Source organism: Esox lucius, chromosome 10 (genome assembly GCF_011004845.1).
Source record: "Esox lucius isolate fEsoLuc1 chromosome 10, fEsoLuc1.pri, whole genome shotgun sequence".
Classification (NCBI taxonomy): Eukaryota; Metazoa; Chordata; class Actinopteri; order Esociformes; family Esocidae; genus Esox; species Esox lucius.
This window is the reverse complement of record NC_047578.1, coordinates 30,613,178-30,632,792: the sequence shown is the minus strand read 5'-3', so window position 1 is coordinate 30,632,792 and position 19,615 is coordinate 30,613,178. Positions and strand designations below refer to the sequence as shown.

At 42.1% G+C, this 19,615-nt stretch overlaps 1 protein-coding gene across 9 annotated transcripts in view; it reads right to left on the bottom strand.

The window, feature by feature from the left end:
* Window positions 1-19,615, bottom strand: part of LOC105009667 (dpy-19 like 4) — a 56,808-nt gene that overhangs the window by 22,296 nt on the left and 14,897 nt on the right. For all 9 annotated transcript variants that reach the window (XM_013132885.3, XM_020044361.2, XM_013132889.3 and 6 more), the window contains 2 exons: window positions 12,179-12,300; window positions 11,873-12,018 (listed from right to left, as the gene is read on the bottom strand). In XM_013132885.3, the coding sequence (XP_012988339.1) occupies window positions 11,873-12,018; window positions 12,179-12,300 (268 nt within the window). The remainder of the gene's footprint in view (window positions 1-11,872; window positions 12,019-12,178; window positions 12,301-19,615) is intronic.

Genomic DNA, 19,615 nt, shown 5'->3' with positions numbered 1-19,615 from the left:
TGAAAACACCATATACTTGGTTTTATTTGCATTTAAAACCAAACAAAGATCTATAAGAGAATTATGTAAATCTTGGAAGTCAGACTGCAAGTGCAAATATGCTTGTGCAAGAGAAGGGGCTGCCACATACAATACTGTGTAATCTCCATAGAAGAGAAAATTTAATTTTCTTACAAGTTAACAGATATCACTTCTAGTTGATAAACAGTAATGGACGCAAAATCCAACACAGGGGAACTCTTTTAACAACTGCTATAGATGTATATTTACACCCTCATGACACAACCGCTTGAGTCCTATAACTAAGACAGTTTTGAAACCATAAACAAGTATTCATTTTGATGCCCAATGAAGACAATTTTCCCAGCAAGAGTGGTCAACAGTGTCAAATGCCTTGGACAGGTCAATAAATAAAGCAATACAACTTAGTTTTGCATCCGAGGTCTTAGCAATATCATCTACAACCAACATGATCGCAGTAATAGTACTGTGCCCTGGTCTAAAATCAGATTGAAATTTGTTCAGTATGCCATTTTCAATTAAAAAAGAGAATGCAGCGGTATGTTTACTGGTGACTCCAATATTTTAGCAAGACAAGACAATTTATAAATAGGTCGATAATTATCAAGGACACTAGTGTCTCCACCTTTCTGTAGAGGCTGCACATGCGCAGATTTCCAAATCATTGGAATGATCCCATTAGACAATGTTAGACGGAAAAAAACATGCATTAAAAATATGTATTATCACCCCTGAAATTAGCGGTGCTGCCTTGACCAGCAAGCATGAGTGTAATCAGGACATTTATAGTAATTAAATCATCGAGCACCATTTTCTGAGAATGGCCTTAGGGAAAAATCTTGACAATCATCAGAAGATTTCTGCCAAAATATCCAATTATCATATGAGGCAGTTGTAGAATGTTTTTTCAAAGAGTTTGCCTGCTCTAAACTGGTGATTAAAAGTATCAACGCTAGTGTTCTTGTCAGTAATAGGACCAGTCTCCAAAACAACTTATTTGGTAAGGTGTGTGAGCTGTTCTTCAGTGATTTCACTATTTTCCAAAATGTTGCTGATTTTCCATTACATTCTAGTAAGGTATTTAGGTAGTTGTCAGATTTGGCTTTTTGAATATACTTGATAAAGCTCCGGAAAAAATTAAGAGACCACTTTCCAAAAACGTCGATAAGGAGAGTTTTGAGTCAGGAACAGAAGGGTTAAAATTAAGAGACAACTGCAAATTGAACATTTCTGTTCGTCACTCTTCACAATTTTTTGGAAAGGAAAGAAAAATTATTTTTTTCCGGAGCTGTATATTTCATAGTTGCCTAAAGGCAGACGAGCTTAAATCAGTTTTCCTAGCCTTGGACAAAGCCACATCTCTATTATAAATATTGTCAGATACATCAGCATTAAATTAGAGATTTGGTCTACTCCGTACTCTTAAAAGCACTAATAAAAGGGTCCAGGGCACTCTCTAACATCAGTAAAATTACAAATGTAATCTATGTTAAAAATCTTTTTAAAAAGCTTGTTCATTAAAATGTTATTTATTTTTTGACCCCTCTGCAAAACATGACTTAGTACTTGGTGGCAAAACCCTTGTTGGCAATCACAGAGGTCAGATGTTTCTTGTAGTTGGCCACCAGGTTTGCCAAGTCATTAAGGTTTTGAGGCTGACGTTTGGCAACTCGAACCTTCAGCTCCCTCCACAGATTTTCTATGGGATTTAGGTCTGGAGACTGGCTAGGCCACTCCAGGACCTTAATGTGCTTCTTCTTGAGCTACTCCTTTGTTGCCTTGGCTGTGTGTTTTGGGTCATTGTCATGCTGGAATACCCATCTACGATCCATTTTCAATGCCTTGGCTGAGGGAAGGAGGTTCTCACCCAAGATTTGACGGTACATGGCCCCGTCCATTGTCCCTTTGATGCAGCGAAGTTGTCCTGTCCCCTTGGCAGAAAAACACCTCTATGTTCGACGGTGGGGATGGTGGTCAGAGGCAGCATTCCTCCTCCTCCAAACACGGTGAGTTGAGTTGATGCCAAAGAGCTCAATTTTCACCCAGTTCTCCTCTGAATCATTCAGATTTTTCGGGTGATATCTCATTGAGAATAGTAGCACTACTGTTAACCATGTTTCAGTGAGATTTAATTTTATATGACTGTGTCGAAATGGTAGGAAAGGAGGAATGGCTGCCTTATTCAAAGATACATTCTAGTGTGAAGAAAATACACTTGGTAATTTTATTTATTTTGAATATCTCTGTTTTACGTTGAAGCCAGCTTAATAGAGATAATAGGGTTTCCTGGACTAGTAGGTTGACGTGTTTGTCCACAATTCTTTTGTCCACAAAAGGATTCCAACAATCATGAAAACCAGGTATTGACATCTTACATGATAACACTTTGCAAAAATATCACAATTGAAAAAATTAGTATGAAACTCATTATTGTTGTTTAATGACGTCAATGTAACTATATCCTAAGGGTTGTTGTTATGCAATTCATAATGCAATGCAGAGTGATTGGAGACGAGGTATTTGCAATTCAGCACAAGCCACAACGCACCATATTCCTACTATGAACCAGCCAACACAATTAGAACAGTAAAAAATGAATTCTGTCATACCTGTGGCATAATATTATATACCACAGCTGTTAGGCAATCAACACCCACACCCACCTATTACTGGGAAAATAACTGATTGTCCTTTCTTTCGTTTACTCTATAGTTGGAATGTCTAGACTCAATCAAAACCGCTTAAAGTATAGACTCAGCTCTGACATGTGGGAAATAGTGCAAAAATTTGTGTCACCCTACATAGTCCCCTTGATTCAGGACAAAAAAAGATTGGAACAATTGACTTCTGGAATATAAAAAGCATTACTTTCCAAATAATTACAGAGGGCATGGCATAGCACGCACATACACAGAAGAGGATAACAGGTATACAGACATAGCCTGGTCAAAACAAGTCCTGCACTCGAAGTGAAATAATAAAGTTTGTGATGGAGAGTGTTGTGGAAATTTCTTTATACAATGTATTCTCACTGATTAAAGGACTGAGTCTCACTGTTTAGATAGGTAGAGGAATGTGGGGGATCTGGCATTTGCTTAGGGGGCATCATTGACTGGTGTCAGCTGATGAAAGGGTTACTCTTTATCTCCTTATCTGTTTGAACTCACCAGGGCATCTATTGTCTGTCCAGATACTGTAAGAACTCTTAAAGTTGAAGAAGGTATTTATGGCAGGAAGGAGAGCTGTCCTTGGTGTGAAGCTTTGGGTAAACACTACAGTAAACATTATGGCAGGAAGGATAAGGTGGGGGAAGATAGCATTTGACTTGTGTGATAGAACAAAGGGAATGTGTCCTGATTGATCTGGAATGTCCAGGATTTGTCACACCCCTCTCCTGTCTTTAAATACTGTCGATTGCCTGTTTTTATTCAGAAACTATTCACTGTTACTTTGTAACCTGTATACTTTCTCCTTACAAGTTTCATTAAAACCATTTATTGCGCAATTGATTTTTCCTGTCTTACCTACCATTTTCATAGAACTATTTGGATTTTTAGAAATTGCCATCACATTTTGGGGGCTCGTCCGGGATCGTTATCCTGATCGGTTCGAGTCTTTTTCCACAGCAGGTTTACCGTGCACGGCCTGAGAACAATCTCTGGACTCTATTATCCTCATAATAGGCTATCCTGTGAGGAGTTGAGAGAGAGTACCTGACTGGAGCTGAGACACGTGCCTGATCAGTACAGGTTTCCTGCGGATATTGAATTTGGAGGTAAGAACGCAATACGGTTAAAAAACTTAAAGTTGGACTTTATAGTTTAAAATCTGCAGTAAAAGGTTGGACCTTTTATAATATCTCATTTGTGGGCTGACGAGCTTGACTTCGCTTTCTGGTTGGTTGAGATAAACTAGATTTACTGGGTAAATCGGGAACATGGGAAAGTGCGGCAGTAAACCATTGAACGTCCCTCATAGTTACGTTGGCCCGGCTGAGGTAATGAAGGATAAGTATGGTGTTTGGACATGTGAACAATTGTACCTCTGTAGGTTTTTGGGTTTTCCAAAGAATGGCAGCTTTAGCCAAAGACAGTTGCATGGGTTGAAAGAGAAGTTGGAGGAATACGAGCAGGGGAAAATTAAGAAAATACAGAAGGGGAGACGGAAAGTAGATTGGAAAGCTTATGGTATGTGGAAAGAAGAGACTGATAAAAGATTTAGGCAGAGTAGTGTAGGGATCAATGTGTTCTGGCTCCTCTTAATAAGGTGGATGTGGATCTGGATTGCCCTCCGTCTGGCCGCCCTCCTTCATATTCTGCTGCCTCACCACGAAGGTCCACAGCAGATCCTGAACCACAAACAGAAAAGTCGCCGAAAATGTCGCGAGATGGTCCCACTCCTGTCCGGAAGACTTATCGTTCACTCGCGGCCGACTTTTGTGCGACATCCCCAATTGCTTGGAGGACCAGGAGCGTCACGTCGTCTGAGAAGCCTGAAGGTCATTTCCCGATGGTAGAAGTTGCTAATCCATCCGTGGGAGGTGAAGAACATGGGCCCCCTACTATTTTCGTCTACCGGCCATGGTCGCCTGCCGACCTTAAAGACGTGGCCGCCTCACTACCCAACCCGGAATTGAAAGGAGGAGAAGAATTCAATTGTATTTTTTTCCAGATTGAACAATATAGACCAAATATAGTTGAAATCGAAATGGTAATGATGAAAGCCCTAAGGCTCAGATGGGGAAGGGTGAAAGGAATGGCACGTATAATTGGGGTGCTGGTTCTCAATACAGGATAACCATCATTGCGCTGTGTGGATGGATAGATGCCTTTTTCCCGAGACGGATGAACTGGGAGAAAATTTCTGTCTGCAAACAGAAGCTGGGGGAAAGAGTCACAGACTATCGTAATAGACTTGAGAAAGAATTTGAAATTCACAGCGGGATGGGCAAAAAACCAGACGGGGCTAATGATTCTCCCTGGGAACAACAGTGTAAGATAAGACTGGTGGCTGGGTTGCTCCCAGATTTGCGGAAACATGTCAAAGAGCACTGCGTGGCCTTGGACAAGGGCCGCATGGAAATCGTTTGGCCGTATATCAAGCACGCCGAAAGAGTCTACGAGGACCAAGAAGATAAGAAAAAAGACGACAGGGAGAAGCGCGAAACGAAACTACAGATGGCCCAAATAGGTTTCTACAAAGGCTATGACCAGAGAGGCCGAGGACGTGGTAGAGCTAGAGGTCGGGCACCGATTTGAGGCGGAGGACGGGGTTATGTTAACCGCTCAAATTCGGACAATGCCTGCCTCCGTTGTGGTTCCCTTGAACATTGGGTTCGCGATTGTCCTGAAAAGGACCCAAGAGAGGATGGACGAATGAATAGGGACAATTTTAATTCCGGTGGATTTACGGTGAACAACCCAAGAGCGCATAGGACTGAAAATTACCAGGGTGAGGGGTATTGACGGTCAGACGGGGTGGTCCAGAGCACATCAGCCGGTAAGATCGACCCATTACATGACCCCGCACATATTGATGTTATGCAGACACTTAATGTACAAGCTTTTAGAGAGAAAGTAGAGTATCAGGTTAAACCCACAATGTTTCTTACAATTAATGGTAAACAGATAGAATTTTTGGTTGATTCCGGAGCGGGATATTCTGTCCTTAGAGCCCAGGAATGGGGCCCGCTTGTGGGGGGACAGACCACTGAGCGATTTACAACCCCTCTGTCGGTTGTAGACGACGAGGGCAAGCATTATCCAAAACATTCATTTCTGTTTTCCAATTGTTGTCCAGTTAATTTGTTAGCTAGGGATTTGATGACACAGTTAGGGATCACACTAGAATGTTCAGACAAAGGCATGTGAATTAAACATACTGTTTTGCAAGCAGTTCAAAATAGTGTTCAGCCTGTTGATTATTGTTATTCATGGGATTTAGAAAGAACAGGGCATAGAGCGGTTTCACATGAGTTGGTAAATAAGGCGATGAATAGAGTAGACACTGGTTTGGCTTTGTTTATGGATGTGAGCGACTTGCGTTGCTCGGCGAAGGTTTCAGAAAGTCAGGATGTTGGTTTTGAGAAGGTGTGGTTTGATAATGGTAAAAGTGATTTTTTGGCGGGTGAATATGTATACTGGTCTTTGGGGGGTTTTTGTGCCTGGTCTGTGCGGAATGCGAGAGAGGTGTCTCGCTTTTTTGATATGGAGGGTTCAGACCCCCATGTTCCCCTTGCTAAACCTGTGTTTGGCACATGGGATAGCCTGGGTCCTTTGGTGAAGGGGTGCAATACAGTAGTGGACTGGGTCCCTTGTCACATGGTGGGAGTGGAATTTTCCGCGGCAGCCCAGGCCTATAGGGAGAGGTTTGGGTGCACCGTTTTGGGTAAACGGGAAGTACATCTTATGCCGCATGAGGACTGGGTCCGTCAGGTCTGTGCAGTCCAGGTGGCTGCTACAGATCCTAGGTTAGTGGAAGTTCCACCCTCCTTGTGGGCACAGCATAAATATGATGTTGGGTTAATTAACAATGCACAGCCTCTTGTAGTTACACCTAGAGGACCCCATAGACCATGCCAGGCTCAATATCCACTGAAAGCGGAGGCTATTGAAGGGATAGCTCCCGTGTTTAAAGCATTGTTAGAAAAAGGCATAATTGTTTCATGTCCAAACAGCCCCTGTCGCACTCTTATTTTTCCAGTTAAGAAAGCCAAGGTTGCTGGACAACCTGTGGCGTGGCGATTTGTACAAGATCTTAAAAAAGTTAATGAAGCAGTATATGCGCGCGCACCGATTGTACCTGATCCATATACAATTATGACTCAGGTTCCGAGCAATAGTAATTTTTTCTCAGTGGTCGACCTAGCTAACGCCTTTTTTAGCATTCCTGTGCACAAGGAATCGCAATTTTGGTTTGCATTTGAATTTTCAGGCCAATTGTACACGTGGACGAGATTACCTCAAGGTTATTGTGAATCTCCTGCCGTGTTTGCGGCCGCGCTAAAAGATAACTTGGAGGGGTTCCAATTTAAACATGGTAGTACCCTTATCCAATACGTTGATGATCTTCTTGTCTGTTCCCCAGATTCATGACCCGCTTGAGCTACGGGTTCCTCATTCTGTTGCCTCTATTTTGTTGGAACACAAGACTAGTCATCTGTCTGGTGCTAGGTTTCTACATTACCATAACATTTTGCTGTCGTTGCCCCATCTCACTGTTGTAAGGAGTCCTGTTTTAAATCCAGCCACTTTCCTCCCCACGGAGGTAGATGGCGAGCCGCATGACTGCCTTGCTGCTATTAACCAACAGTGTACCCCTCGTGATGACTTGTCTGATGAACCTCTGCCGAATTGTGATCTTGTTTTTTATGTTGATGGGTCTGCCAGTAAATCTCCTATTTCCACTGTTAATCATGTTGGTTATGCCATTGTCACTGATCATGATGTGATTGAGGGTCACAGACTGCCACATCACCTCTCCGCTCAAGCAGCGGAGCTGTTTGCTCTCACTCGAGCTTGCATCCTGGCTGAGAGTCTAAGTGTTACCATTTACACGGACAGTAGATATGCTTTTGGTGTTGTACATGATTTCGGTACATTGTGGAAAATGCGGGGGTTTATTACGTCTACTGGTACTCAGATCCAACATGGGCAACTTATACGTAACCTGTTAGAAGCTGTCCTGTTACCTTGGGAAGTGGCGATATGTAAATGTGAGGCCCATACTACTGGCAGAGATGTTGTTTCCCTTGGGAATCGCAGAGCAGATGCGGCTGCCAAAGCTGCTGCTCAGGCCCCTCCTCATTCTGCTCTGCAGATGACCCATCTGACCCCCACGGTTTCCCTCTCTGATTTTGTTGAAGCGCAATCTCAGGCTTCACCTAAGGAGAGAACTGCCTGGAGAAAGGCGGGGGCGTCTTATGTAAATACGGTTTGGATTGGTCCTAACGGTAACCCCTGTTTGCCTAAATGTCTTTTCCACTTCTATGCGGTGCTCTCACATGGTAGAGATCACGCTTCAAAAGGGGGGATGGTGAATATTGTAAATAAGTATTGGTACACACAGGGCTTTACGAATTATGCTCAACATTTTTGTTCAAAATGCCTGGTGTGTTTGAGGTTTAATGTAGGGCGGGGACAAGCTGTCCCCCAGTCCAGCCATCCTCCCCCTGATGGCCCATTTGATCATGTGATGATGGATTTCATTGAGTTAAACCCCTGCGAGGGTAAGAAATACTGTTGTGTTTGTTGATATGTTTTCCAAATGGGTTGAGGCTTTCCCGGCTGGGAAGGCTGACGCGACAACAGTTGCTAAGGCACTATTGACTGAAATAATACCCAGATGGGGTATTCCTAAAAACTTTCAAGTGACAATGGATCACACTTTGTGAACGGAGCTATTCAGAAGATGTCTGAGTATCTAGGAGTTGATCTGAAGACCCACTGTGCCTACCACCCGCAGAGTGGGGGGGCAGTGGAGAGAGAAAATGGGACTATTAAAATGAAACTCTCAAAGTAGGGTGAGGAGACGGGGTTGAACTGGGTTAAAGCACTCCCCCTTGTGCTTACATACATGAGAGGAAGGCCCAGGGTGAAAACAGGCCTCTCCCCTCATGAGGTCATCACTGGAAGACCAATGAACACAGGTCTAGGTGCCCCTACTCACACAGACCTCACCTCAGAACATGTGAATGATACAATGTTAACATACTGCACTAATCTGTCAAAGGTTCTGAACAACATCCACAGGAGTGTGAAAGCTGCTCTACCAACTCCCATTGAAGGCCCGCTGCACGACATCAAGCCTGTAGACTGGGTTAGTCATCAAGGACTGCAAGAGAAAGCACTGGAGCAAGCCACGCTGGTTGGGTCCATACCAGGTTCAACTGGTCACTCAGTCTGCGGTCAAAGTTGCTGAACGAGGTACCTGGATCCACGCCACGCACTGTAAGAAGGCTCCAGCATTAGAAGATACGGCGAAAGAATAGGTAAACTGAAGTTACCTAAGGGCGGCGTGAGTTGTGGTGCTAGTAACTAACAACTCCAACACATCCTGCAATCATGGAGCCAGAGAGACAAGGACCATGGAACCCCTTCAGGAGATTCGGAGGAATGAGATGCACCATTGGGTGCTTGCTGATTTTGAATATTATTATCGTCATACCGATAGTGTGGATTCCCAAACCACACTGTGATGATCATGGACAGATTGTAAATATGACACCTAATGAAGCAAGGAAAGAGACATTTGTACAGCATGAGAAGAGGCCCGGGCCACAGACACAGATAGGATCTGATTTCGAACAGACTTTGTTAATCTCTTGTGACATGATGAGCTGCCCCCCGGATGGGGATTGCTATGTACTGACAAGCCCAGTATTGAAGGATAATGAGTGGTATTGGACTCACCTGTATACAGGAGAGAACACTATGTTCCCCTCACACCATTCTCCCAACCAAGTGAATAGGTGGAGATGTTATGATAATGATTATTGTGCTGTTAACATTTCCAAACCTCTAGGAGTAATCCAGGATTACTGGTGTTTCAGTACCACAGAGGGTATCACCACTTGCAGATCACCCGACTTCCCTAAAGGTAGACCCGCTATGATATGTCCCTTAACAGTTGCACGTACTACTGTAGTTCCTACTCCTGCATCACGTCGTTCTGAACCAGGTAGAGTAAGGAGAGCACTGTTAGAGCCAGACAACATAGCCCTTAGGATAATGGTTGACTATGCAAAACACAAGAACATGACCAATTGTTGGATTTGCCAACACATACCAACATCTTCACGTTCTCCTATGTTAACCCCTATCCCATTTTCAGTAGCAGACTGGCAGAAATATGGTTGGGCGGATGTGGCAGCCCAAATGATACCATCAGATAAGGACTGTTATACCCCATCAGCCATTCCTGACCAGCCGGGTGGGGCTAACTTAGATTTGGTCTATATGGTGATAGCAGAATTTAACAATCACCGTCGTCCTATGGGGGTAAACATTTCCAAATTATTTAAGTTAACCTACACTTAGCGAATAGGAAAAGGTGGCTTAATTGTAAGGATACAAATGACCCTGGTGCAGACAGACTGTCGCACTAAGGAGGATAGAATCAGAACAGGTAGGACCTGTACTCCCTTACCCTCAGGTTTCTCTGTTCGTATTGATGCAGTGGTTAACTCTATCCCATGGGAAACATACGTGAACATAGATTCAATGACCATCAATTTGCATGACTGTTCTACTCCCTTGATATCCGAGAAGCTCAGTTTTCGTGATTGTGCCCAGACTTGGCCATCAATACCTGTTTATGAATTGCATAATGTCTTGCTCTGTATTACAGATGCTCCAGGAGCCACACAGAGTTTAGGACAAAGTGATTGTCCCACCACGACTCAAGCCAACTTCACGGCTCTAGGAGCTTTGCCGGAGCAGGTCTATATAGTCTGTGGTGGGAATGCATACAGTTGTATTCCTAGAGACACAGGTGGAGTATGCTACATGGCGTACTTGGTCCCTTTGATTAGGCGGGCTGACCACGGGGAAATGGGAGCTTTACATCTATCCCAATCTCGCCGTAAGCGAACACTTACTAGAACTCAACGTATATTCAGTGTGTTGATCCCAGGATATGGCACATACACCTCACAGGCAGAGATAATGGCCCTGTCCAAAGTGTTGGAGAAACACATGAATTTGACCAGTGATACCATTGCAGCAATAGGCATGGAGTTAAGTGAAACCCGCTCAGTTGCTTTACAGAATAGGATGGCATTAGATTTGTAAGGTGTAGGAATCCGAGTGTTGTACATACATTTCAGATGCATCACAAAAGGTAAATGATTTGGTACAAGAGACTAAGGAAGGTGTAGAAATACTTCATACAGTTCATGGATGGGACCCATTCTCAGGGTTGACTTCTATGATTGGTCCCTGGGGGATGACAATATACAAGTTATTGACTACTGCCTTAGCCGCTATTGCCCTATTGACTGTTTGTGGTATATTCTTGTCTTGTTTAATTAAACTATGTGTTTCTAAATTTGCCACACAGGTAATGGTCCAGGAGCGTGTAAATGGGGAGTTAGACATTTCGGAGGTGTTTCCGTTCCCAAACTACTGGGGTGATGATATCATAAAAAATCATGTTGTGTAAGATTGTGTTTGAAGATTAATGAGTTGATGATTTATGTCTTAGGAATAAAATTGGTTAAAAGTTGCATGTGAAAACTACATGATCTTTCATGATATAGGGCGGATTGTTGTGGAAATTTCTTTATACAATGTATTCTCACTGATTAAAGGACTGAGTCCCACTGTTTAGATAGGTAGAGGAATGTGGGGGATCTGGCATTTGCTTAGGGGGCATCGTTGACTGGTGTCAGCTGATGAAAGGGTTACTCTTTATCTCCTTATCTGTTTGAACTCACCAGGGCATCTATTGTCTGTCCAGATACTGTAAGAACTCTTAAAGTTGAAGAAGGTATTTATGGCGGGAAGGAGAGCTGTCCTTGGTGTGAAGATTTGGGTAAACACTACAGTAAACATTATGGCAGGAAGGATAAGGTGGGGGAAGATAGCATTTGACTTGTGTGATAGAACAAAGGGAATGTGTCCTGATTGATCTGGAATGTCCAGGATTTGTCACACCCCTCTCCTGTCTTTAAATACTGTCGATTGCCTGTTTTTATTCAGAAACTATTCACTGTTACTTTGTAACCTGTATACTTTCTCCTTGCAAGTTTCATTAAAACCGTTTATTGCGCAATTGATTTTTCCTGTCTTACCTACCATTTTCATAGAACTATTTGGATTTTTAGAAATTGCCATCACAGTTTCACACTTACCGGTTGATGATATACCAAGCCACGGCCAGCATGCCGGCCACCCAGGTGCCGCTCAACATCCAGCTGGACACGAAAAGGGCAGTGATGTAGACAGCCTGCAGGCCAAACACTACCCCAATGTAGAAGTAAACTGGCTCTATCATATCCTGTAGGGTGAAGGAAACCATAACAGCCTGAGATACCCAGAATATATCATCTGCATCACACTGAAGACAAAGTTACGCAGTGCATCAACTAATGTAACTTGTGATGCCGCCAAATAAACATGTCAGAGGGAAAGAGAGAGTCTCTGGTTTGTGAACAGACCTGGCATCCAGTAATTCTGTAAAGCAGGCTAGTAACAAGTTCTGGGTAAAGAGACAGATGCTCCACTGTGTTGATGGTCTGACCGGATATGGTTCGGTTGTCCCTCATCAATTCGTATATCCCTAGAGCAGGGGAAAAAAATTTATAATCCAGAACATTGATATAATAGGAAAATGATGATGATCTCTGAAAACCATAACTGTAAATGGCACTATGTCAACCGCAAAGTGCTACAGTGGAACTCTCAGGTTTGAAAATAAAGGGCCTTCGGACAAGGATGGATCTACATTCTATGAGGCTCTGGGTCATGACTGTCTTTGGAGCAGAGGCGGAGATTTAATGGGTGTGATGGGTGCGTGGCACCCAAGAAGTTTATCTTGTGGTTGAAAAAAATATTAAAAAGAATACAATTATATTATGATTTATTTCCTACATACTATTTAGTTGACATTGAAATGATAAACAATTATATTTTTTATGATTCCATAATGCATTTGTATGATCGACCAATCTGTGACTGAGGGAGTGTAATCAGTGTGGCCAGATGAGATAGTTCCTCCATAATTGGGGCATTTGAGTTGATCAGTAGACAGTTGTTTTGGCCCTCTGTAGCTATGTTGTCCCCAATGTCTGTTGCTTGACTTTATTCTTATGAACCGCTGTCTTTTAAATATTCTGGATGGAAGCAAAGCTTTTCTTTTCAAGTCTTTTGTCATGCTGAATAGTTATTTTTTTATTCAAATTACCTTTGAGGTACTACTTGCACTGTTTGTGCCATCCAGCTGGTCCTATTGCAAGAGGATAGTGATGACCACAGCAGTGGTTTTTATACTTTTCCTTGTTAAATTAGATTTGGTTCAGGTAATCACCTAATCAGTACCTCATTAAGTAAAATCAGGTGTGCCTGTGTTGGAATTTAACAGACATTGGAATGGAACGGCTGCCATACATGTAGAGATGCTGATTTAAGAAAATTTAGGAGTGTTATCTTAATTTTTTCCAGAGCTGTATATCCCATCTGATTTCATGTGTACACCAGCAGAGATGGGCCACAAGATGGGTCAGTTAGTTTCCCTCCACCGCATCCAGCAGTCTCTGCTGATGTTCGGTAGAAAGATTGTTAAACTCGTGCATCTATTGTGCGTTCTATTTCTTGTACCTTGTTCCTTTGTCAATCACCTCTGTTTGATCCATTTCTTCATTTTTGACGTCGAGGTCGAGAGCATATTCCTTTTGCCAGTGACCAAACTTTCCACACTTGCAACACTTGGTGGACCTTTTATCAAAGATAAGTAGTTCATGTAGGGAATATTCTGTGGACGGCGCTTCCAGATTGATCATGCTGCTGATTGATCAAATGTTGTAAGGACCTAGGGTCAGACCAGGTCCTAGGGTTGGTGATACGACCCAAGGATGGTCTCAAATATCTCATAAACCTTCCAGAAGCCTTTGCTGTATTCACATTTGTATACACACCAGCCATAGGTTGATAAATCAAGTGGGGGTGTGTGTGTCTGTATGAATATTCTGATTGGTTCGTTCTGAACTATGTGAAGTAGTTGAATAGAGGGGTGGTGTACGTGTGATTGTGTGTGCATGTGTGGAATCAAATAGGGTAATGTGTATTAAGTTGTGTTATATTGTGATACATATGTATTATTGTATTATATTGTGTATAGCAAGGGTATAATGTTCAATTTGAATCCAGACATGCCCTGGTTTAGATTAAAGCAACCTTGTTTTCAACATAATAGGACTCCTAGACACAGCTGCATTATTCGACAGGGGGGACCTGATTCATGAGTAAAAAACTGTAACATATTCAGGGATGGGTGTGTTTTTGTGAGGGTCTGTTGTATGTTGACCAATAAGTATGTCTTATTCTGTAAATAATATGTGGGGGCGTATGTTAAATGGTCACGTTTAAATAGGCAACCCTAGCGATAGAACGGCCTTTCTCCCAGTTGACATCATATTGGCAACACAGGTCAAACTTTATAAGGTATGTAAAACTAACTCCTTAACCCAAAGAAATTCTGAATGTTTTAAGTTATACTAAAAGCATGGTAAATGTAGTTTTATTATTCAATGTTAAGCCAATGTCATGGCATATCTATATAGATTTAAGGTCACTGTGTGTAACAGCGTGGTTGATGTTTTTCTTAGGCCACATGAGGTGGTGAAGGCCCAAATGTACTATTTTAATCATGTGTTGTGTGTAGCGCATATTACCCTGTAATAATATAGCTGAAGCCTGTTTATTCCTCACGGTAAAATTAGATGTACTGTTTTGAAAAACCTATTGTTTTTGTTTGTGTTATTATTAGTTTTAGTGTGTTTGTTCCAGTTCATTACTATTAGGGCTTCAGCAAGTCACCGGTTAAACCCTATTGTGTTTGTTCCAGTTCATTATTATGATTAGGGTTTCAGCAGTTCACTGGCAAATTCCTGTGAGATAAAATCGCTTAAAGAGGCCCACATTGTTATGGTTGTAAAGGGCCAAGGGCCGCAATTTCTGGTGCAGTGACATGCATGTTGGCCTCATGTTGGCGCTGTCACAAGCCTCCAAAGTCACACTTTCTGCAAGCTCACCACACCCAGCCCTTGTTGCCTAGAGTCTTGAGAATTGGTACATAGGTGTAGCTCCTCATGATCAACATTTTTGACATTTGGACCCATAAAGTCCACCATGATGGATTTTCTGCCATTTTGGATTTTTTGAAAAACCATTAAAAAAAGTACTCTGGCACCAAATGTCTACCACACTAATAGCACTATCAACTACACGGTGGCACTATTGAGGTTTTTCACATTAGCAAGGTCACCATACTCAGCCCGTTTTCAATGATACTGCATTGAAAATAAGTAGATAAGTCCTTCTCCTCATAAGGATTATATTTGCCTTTGGGACTCATTAACTTCGCTTTAATGGTTTGGCAGCCATTTTGAATGTGTGAAAAACACTAAAGAATTACCTCCTCTAGCACCAAATGTAATAATCTTTGCGTACTTTCATATTTGGCATCTAAGGACCAAGGTCCTCAAGTTATATCAGCCAGCCCAGTATGTAAAAAAAACATGGCCGCTATTGACAGATGAACGTGTAGGGGCGTGGTTTTGCACATATATAGACATCTCCTACAAGGATAATGGACGATGATATACCAATTCTACTTGGTGCATATGTTAACAAAGATGATAGGACAATAATGACTGCAAAGATTTGTTTATCAACCTCATGGTGGTGCAATTGAGATTTCTTACATTTGCAAGCTCACCGTGCTCACCATGTTTATTTTGAAACTATTTAGGACAGTAGTTCTGTTAAAGAGTATATTGAATATTTATTGAGCAACCTTCCAAGATGTGTTATTGTCCTGAGGATCACTCCACTTATCAATAAAACATATGCTAACCAGCAGACAATGGTTTGTGTGTTAATAATGCCTTTATTTATGTGATTATTCACTATTTCACTAAAGATGGTGAAAAATAATGAATTCAGATTCTTACATATTTAGTAATGGACAAATATGATCAGTGAAAAACACCTTTATGAAGGTTATGTGGAGCTTGTTGGGCTAATTACTGTTTACATGCGCAGCCATTTTTGTTTTCATTCCACTGAATTCTGGGACCAAATGTCTATTTGAGATCAAAGATGGTTGAACAAGACGATTCACAAATCTGACCAGAAGTTCAATTCTTGCTTACCTTCCTGTCTCTGAGTCACTCATCTTGTCACCTGTATCTGACTTCGATAAAAAAAAATGTGAACAAAATAGAAAGATAGATGATAATTGGGAATGGGGTTTTATTTTTTAACTGCGTTGGAAATTTTCAGAAATGGTCATTAATGACATGCTAGTTAACATATTATGTCGCTAATCATTACAAAACATTGACGACTTTATAAAGCTATTATTTGGTATACAAGAAGATATTTTTTGAAACTGCTGCTGACCAGAGGACTTTTTTGGTGGCCCAGAAAATTATATTTTTATAATTTAATATATATTTTCATTAAAGCTAGATGCATTTTAAGTTCATTCCCATCAGTCTACTTTTTCAATGATTTTCTCTCCCTCGGTTGTGCTGTTTTCCAGTGCAGCTCAGATAAATCAGAGCTTTTATCCACAGATTTCCCACGTCTTCAGGTGAAAACCTATCCTGAGACCTATAGAATTTAGAGTGAATCCCATCTTCTGTTGAAGCAAATGGGGAGGAGGTTGTTGACTGTCATATTCTTCAACCAATCAGATTTTGAGCCTATTCTTTGGCACGTAGCAGCCTTCTAACTTAGTTGTCTACGGGCTAATTTTTCAGGTGGTGTGATCCCAACTACCAAACTGAGATAAAACTAGTTAGGACATAAGCTTTGCGTTAGACTTTTGTTTAGATTTGTATTGAGCCCAGTTGTTTTTTAACACACAATGGAGGAGAATAAGTTGATCTGTTGGTGGATTTACTGGCAATGCCTTTTTCGAGAAAACATGGAAAGTGTGAGGAGGGGTCGACCAAACCCCCAACTAGCAACCGTTCATGGTAAGGATGTAGTAGATGCACTGGATTCTGTTCAATGTTTTTTTTACATTTGTACTGAGCCCTGTTGTTTCTTAACGCACAATGGAGGAGAAGATATGGATTTGGTGGCGGATTAACTGGCAAAGCCTTTTTTGAGAAAAGCTGGAAATTGCGAGGAACCGACCACCAACCTAGCAGCCCTGTCCCAGACAGGGAAAGGATTTGAGTGGCACTTTCAATCGATCGAGTACAAAAAGTACACCTGGCTTACTGCGTCAAAGGAACATTGTTTTTGTGAGTACGTTCTTGTTTCTTTGGTACCAGTAATGGCTTTGCAATGTATATTTGTGTTGCTGTGTCCTGTCATACTGCATAATGGTACTGTACATCCTTGATGGTTTCATTCGCCATGTATTCATGTTTCTGTAATTACTAGTGTTGTAAGCCTCTTGGAAAATCACTGTATTCCACTGTCACTGTGAATATTGGATGGTTACGCCGAATGACAAAAGCTTAATAGCTCATTAGGTTAGGCAGCCTAATTACTAATCATTATTGGTAAGTAGGATAAAGTGTCCCACTTTGGAAATCAAATGCCCGTCCAACACGTTTGTTTTGTTACTGACCTATATCTACTTGACAGGTAAGGAGTTTAGGACTGTAACCAGCTAATAGCTCCTTTTAACCAGCAAGGTAGTAGATAAATGTAGCTGCCATTTAGATGTACAAAAGTAGGTCAGGGGCTAATGACTTTCAAGAGGGGATGAATACTTTGTCATTTAAACTACGATATATGGGCTTAGAAAATTGTTATGGAAATTTTGAACTAAGGTGCATTTGAGAAATGTCTGTCTTTCTATTGGCTGATATGTAAATCTGTACTTTGATTGGGACACGTCTGTATAATATCAGAGGATTATTAGGTATTTCTGCCTAGAAGAAGGATGTATTCTTTATCGTCCTATACATGTATGAATGAGTTACTAGTTAAAGATACCGAGAGGGGTCTGGTGTTTGAATAGGAGACATCCTTGACCGGCACGTGTGGATTAGAGGGGTACTCGTAAATCTGTATAACCGTGCACGGCCAGAGATAGCTCTGGAATTCTAGTATCGTCCAGAAGAGGCTTATCCTTTGACGGGCTGAGAAAGAGTGCCTGACTGGAGCTGGGACTCGTGCCTGATCAGTACAGGTATACCCAGGTTTAAATTTCGAACTCGGGAGTTAAGGGCACTTTAGTTTGTGTTTTGGGCGCATTTATACGGGGGTTAGGGCTCCTTTTTGCGTTAGGACGCAAGTACGTGTGTTAGGGCACATTTGAATTCTGCAGACAAGGCTAGGGCCTTGAACATCTCACTTACGGGCCGACGGGTCTATCGACGATGTTAAGGGCACGTTGATTGAGATGAAAGCGTTAGGGCGCTGGTATATTTGTTGGGGCACATTGGGTTTGAATGGTTACGAGATTTGTTAATAAAATAGTCTTTGTTTCGCCACGTTTGTTTTTTGCTGCGTTTGATGTTGTGTAAGCTTTGTGGTAAGTTTTTGGCAACAGTGTTTGTTTATGGTACATGTACATGTGAACGGATGTTTCTTGGAGTGTTATTAGGTTTTCAGACGACTAGCGTTTTCGTTCGGTGATGGATGCGCGGCCTGCTGGGCTGATTGGAGCTAGATGGACGTGGTAACGTATGGGAGTTGCAGGTGGCATGATGTGAAGTTGTTTGGAAGGCGTAGGCTACGGTGTGTAGACGGTGTAGAGTGATGGAAGATTTGGGAAAGTTTGTGTGGAGTATATTGATCTGTGTTGTAGTTTTTTGCTCAGGTTCGATGGCTCGTTCTCCTCTGATCGCCCGTCACCCCACCCCGCGGAGTTCAGCTGGACCGATACATGGTCCCATCCCGCTCGGGACTCTGCATTGTTGGAGTCGTACAGTCGACGTAGCCAAGCTATATGGACCCTTTTCGTTGTTTGAGTCAAGAAAAGTTCCATAAGTGGGGAGTTGTACACACCAGGTGTACACATCCGTAATCTCCGGTGTTTGCGGCTGAGACCAAAGAAGACTACAAACCCGGGATTGAGGAAGAGACTTTGCTAACCGCTACGTTTAAATTTATGAAGCTACCGCCAGACATTCGACTGGAAATTGGATTTGGGAAGATGCCTGTGCAAATCAGGACAACGACTGTACAGATGTATTGTTCCCGCAAGAATAGAGAACAGTTTCGGCTTCTCTTTGGCTTCGCCATGAGCGATCCAACGGGAACACGCAGGAACGCTGAACCGCCTGAGGGAGGTGTGCGGACGGTCAGACAGGAGACGGACGGAGGGAGCATCAACCGGTGAGATTGTTCCTTTATACAGTTTTCATTTGCTTTAGTAAACAATGTGGTTTTTGTATGTTATATTTGTTGGTTTTGTGGAAGTTGATAGATGGATTTGAGAAAGTATGGTAACTAGAAGTTATTTTTGAGGTGTTTTGGTTAATAGCGAATGTAGTTAGAAACATGTCGTTTTTGTTCTGTCCTGACACCCATTCCTGTGCAGCTAACCTTTTTGCGTTGCTATTAGTGCTGAATTATAAGCAGTTGGATTGCTGGAAAATCTGCAATTTAGGTTGGACTTAAATATGCATTTGAGATTGGATCTCATACTTTCAGTGCCTGTAGAAGGGAGTAGGGATTGCTCCTGTAAATTGCCGCAATTGTTGGTCAGCTTATGGTTTGGATCAGTGGTTATGCTACAGAAGTTGTGCATGCGCGCGCCACTTCTGTGTGTGGTTGTGGCCGGAGTCACAGGCATTTGTCATTATCTGTTTGTGGTCATCATCTAGTAAATGCATTTGTCCATTTTTGTAATCCCTGTGCACGGGGGTTCCGATTGGCTGCATTGTGTGTTCCTTGGTGGGATA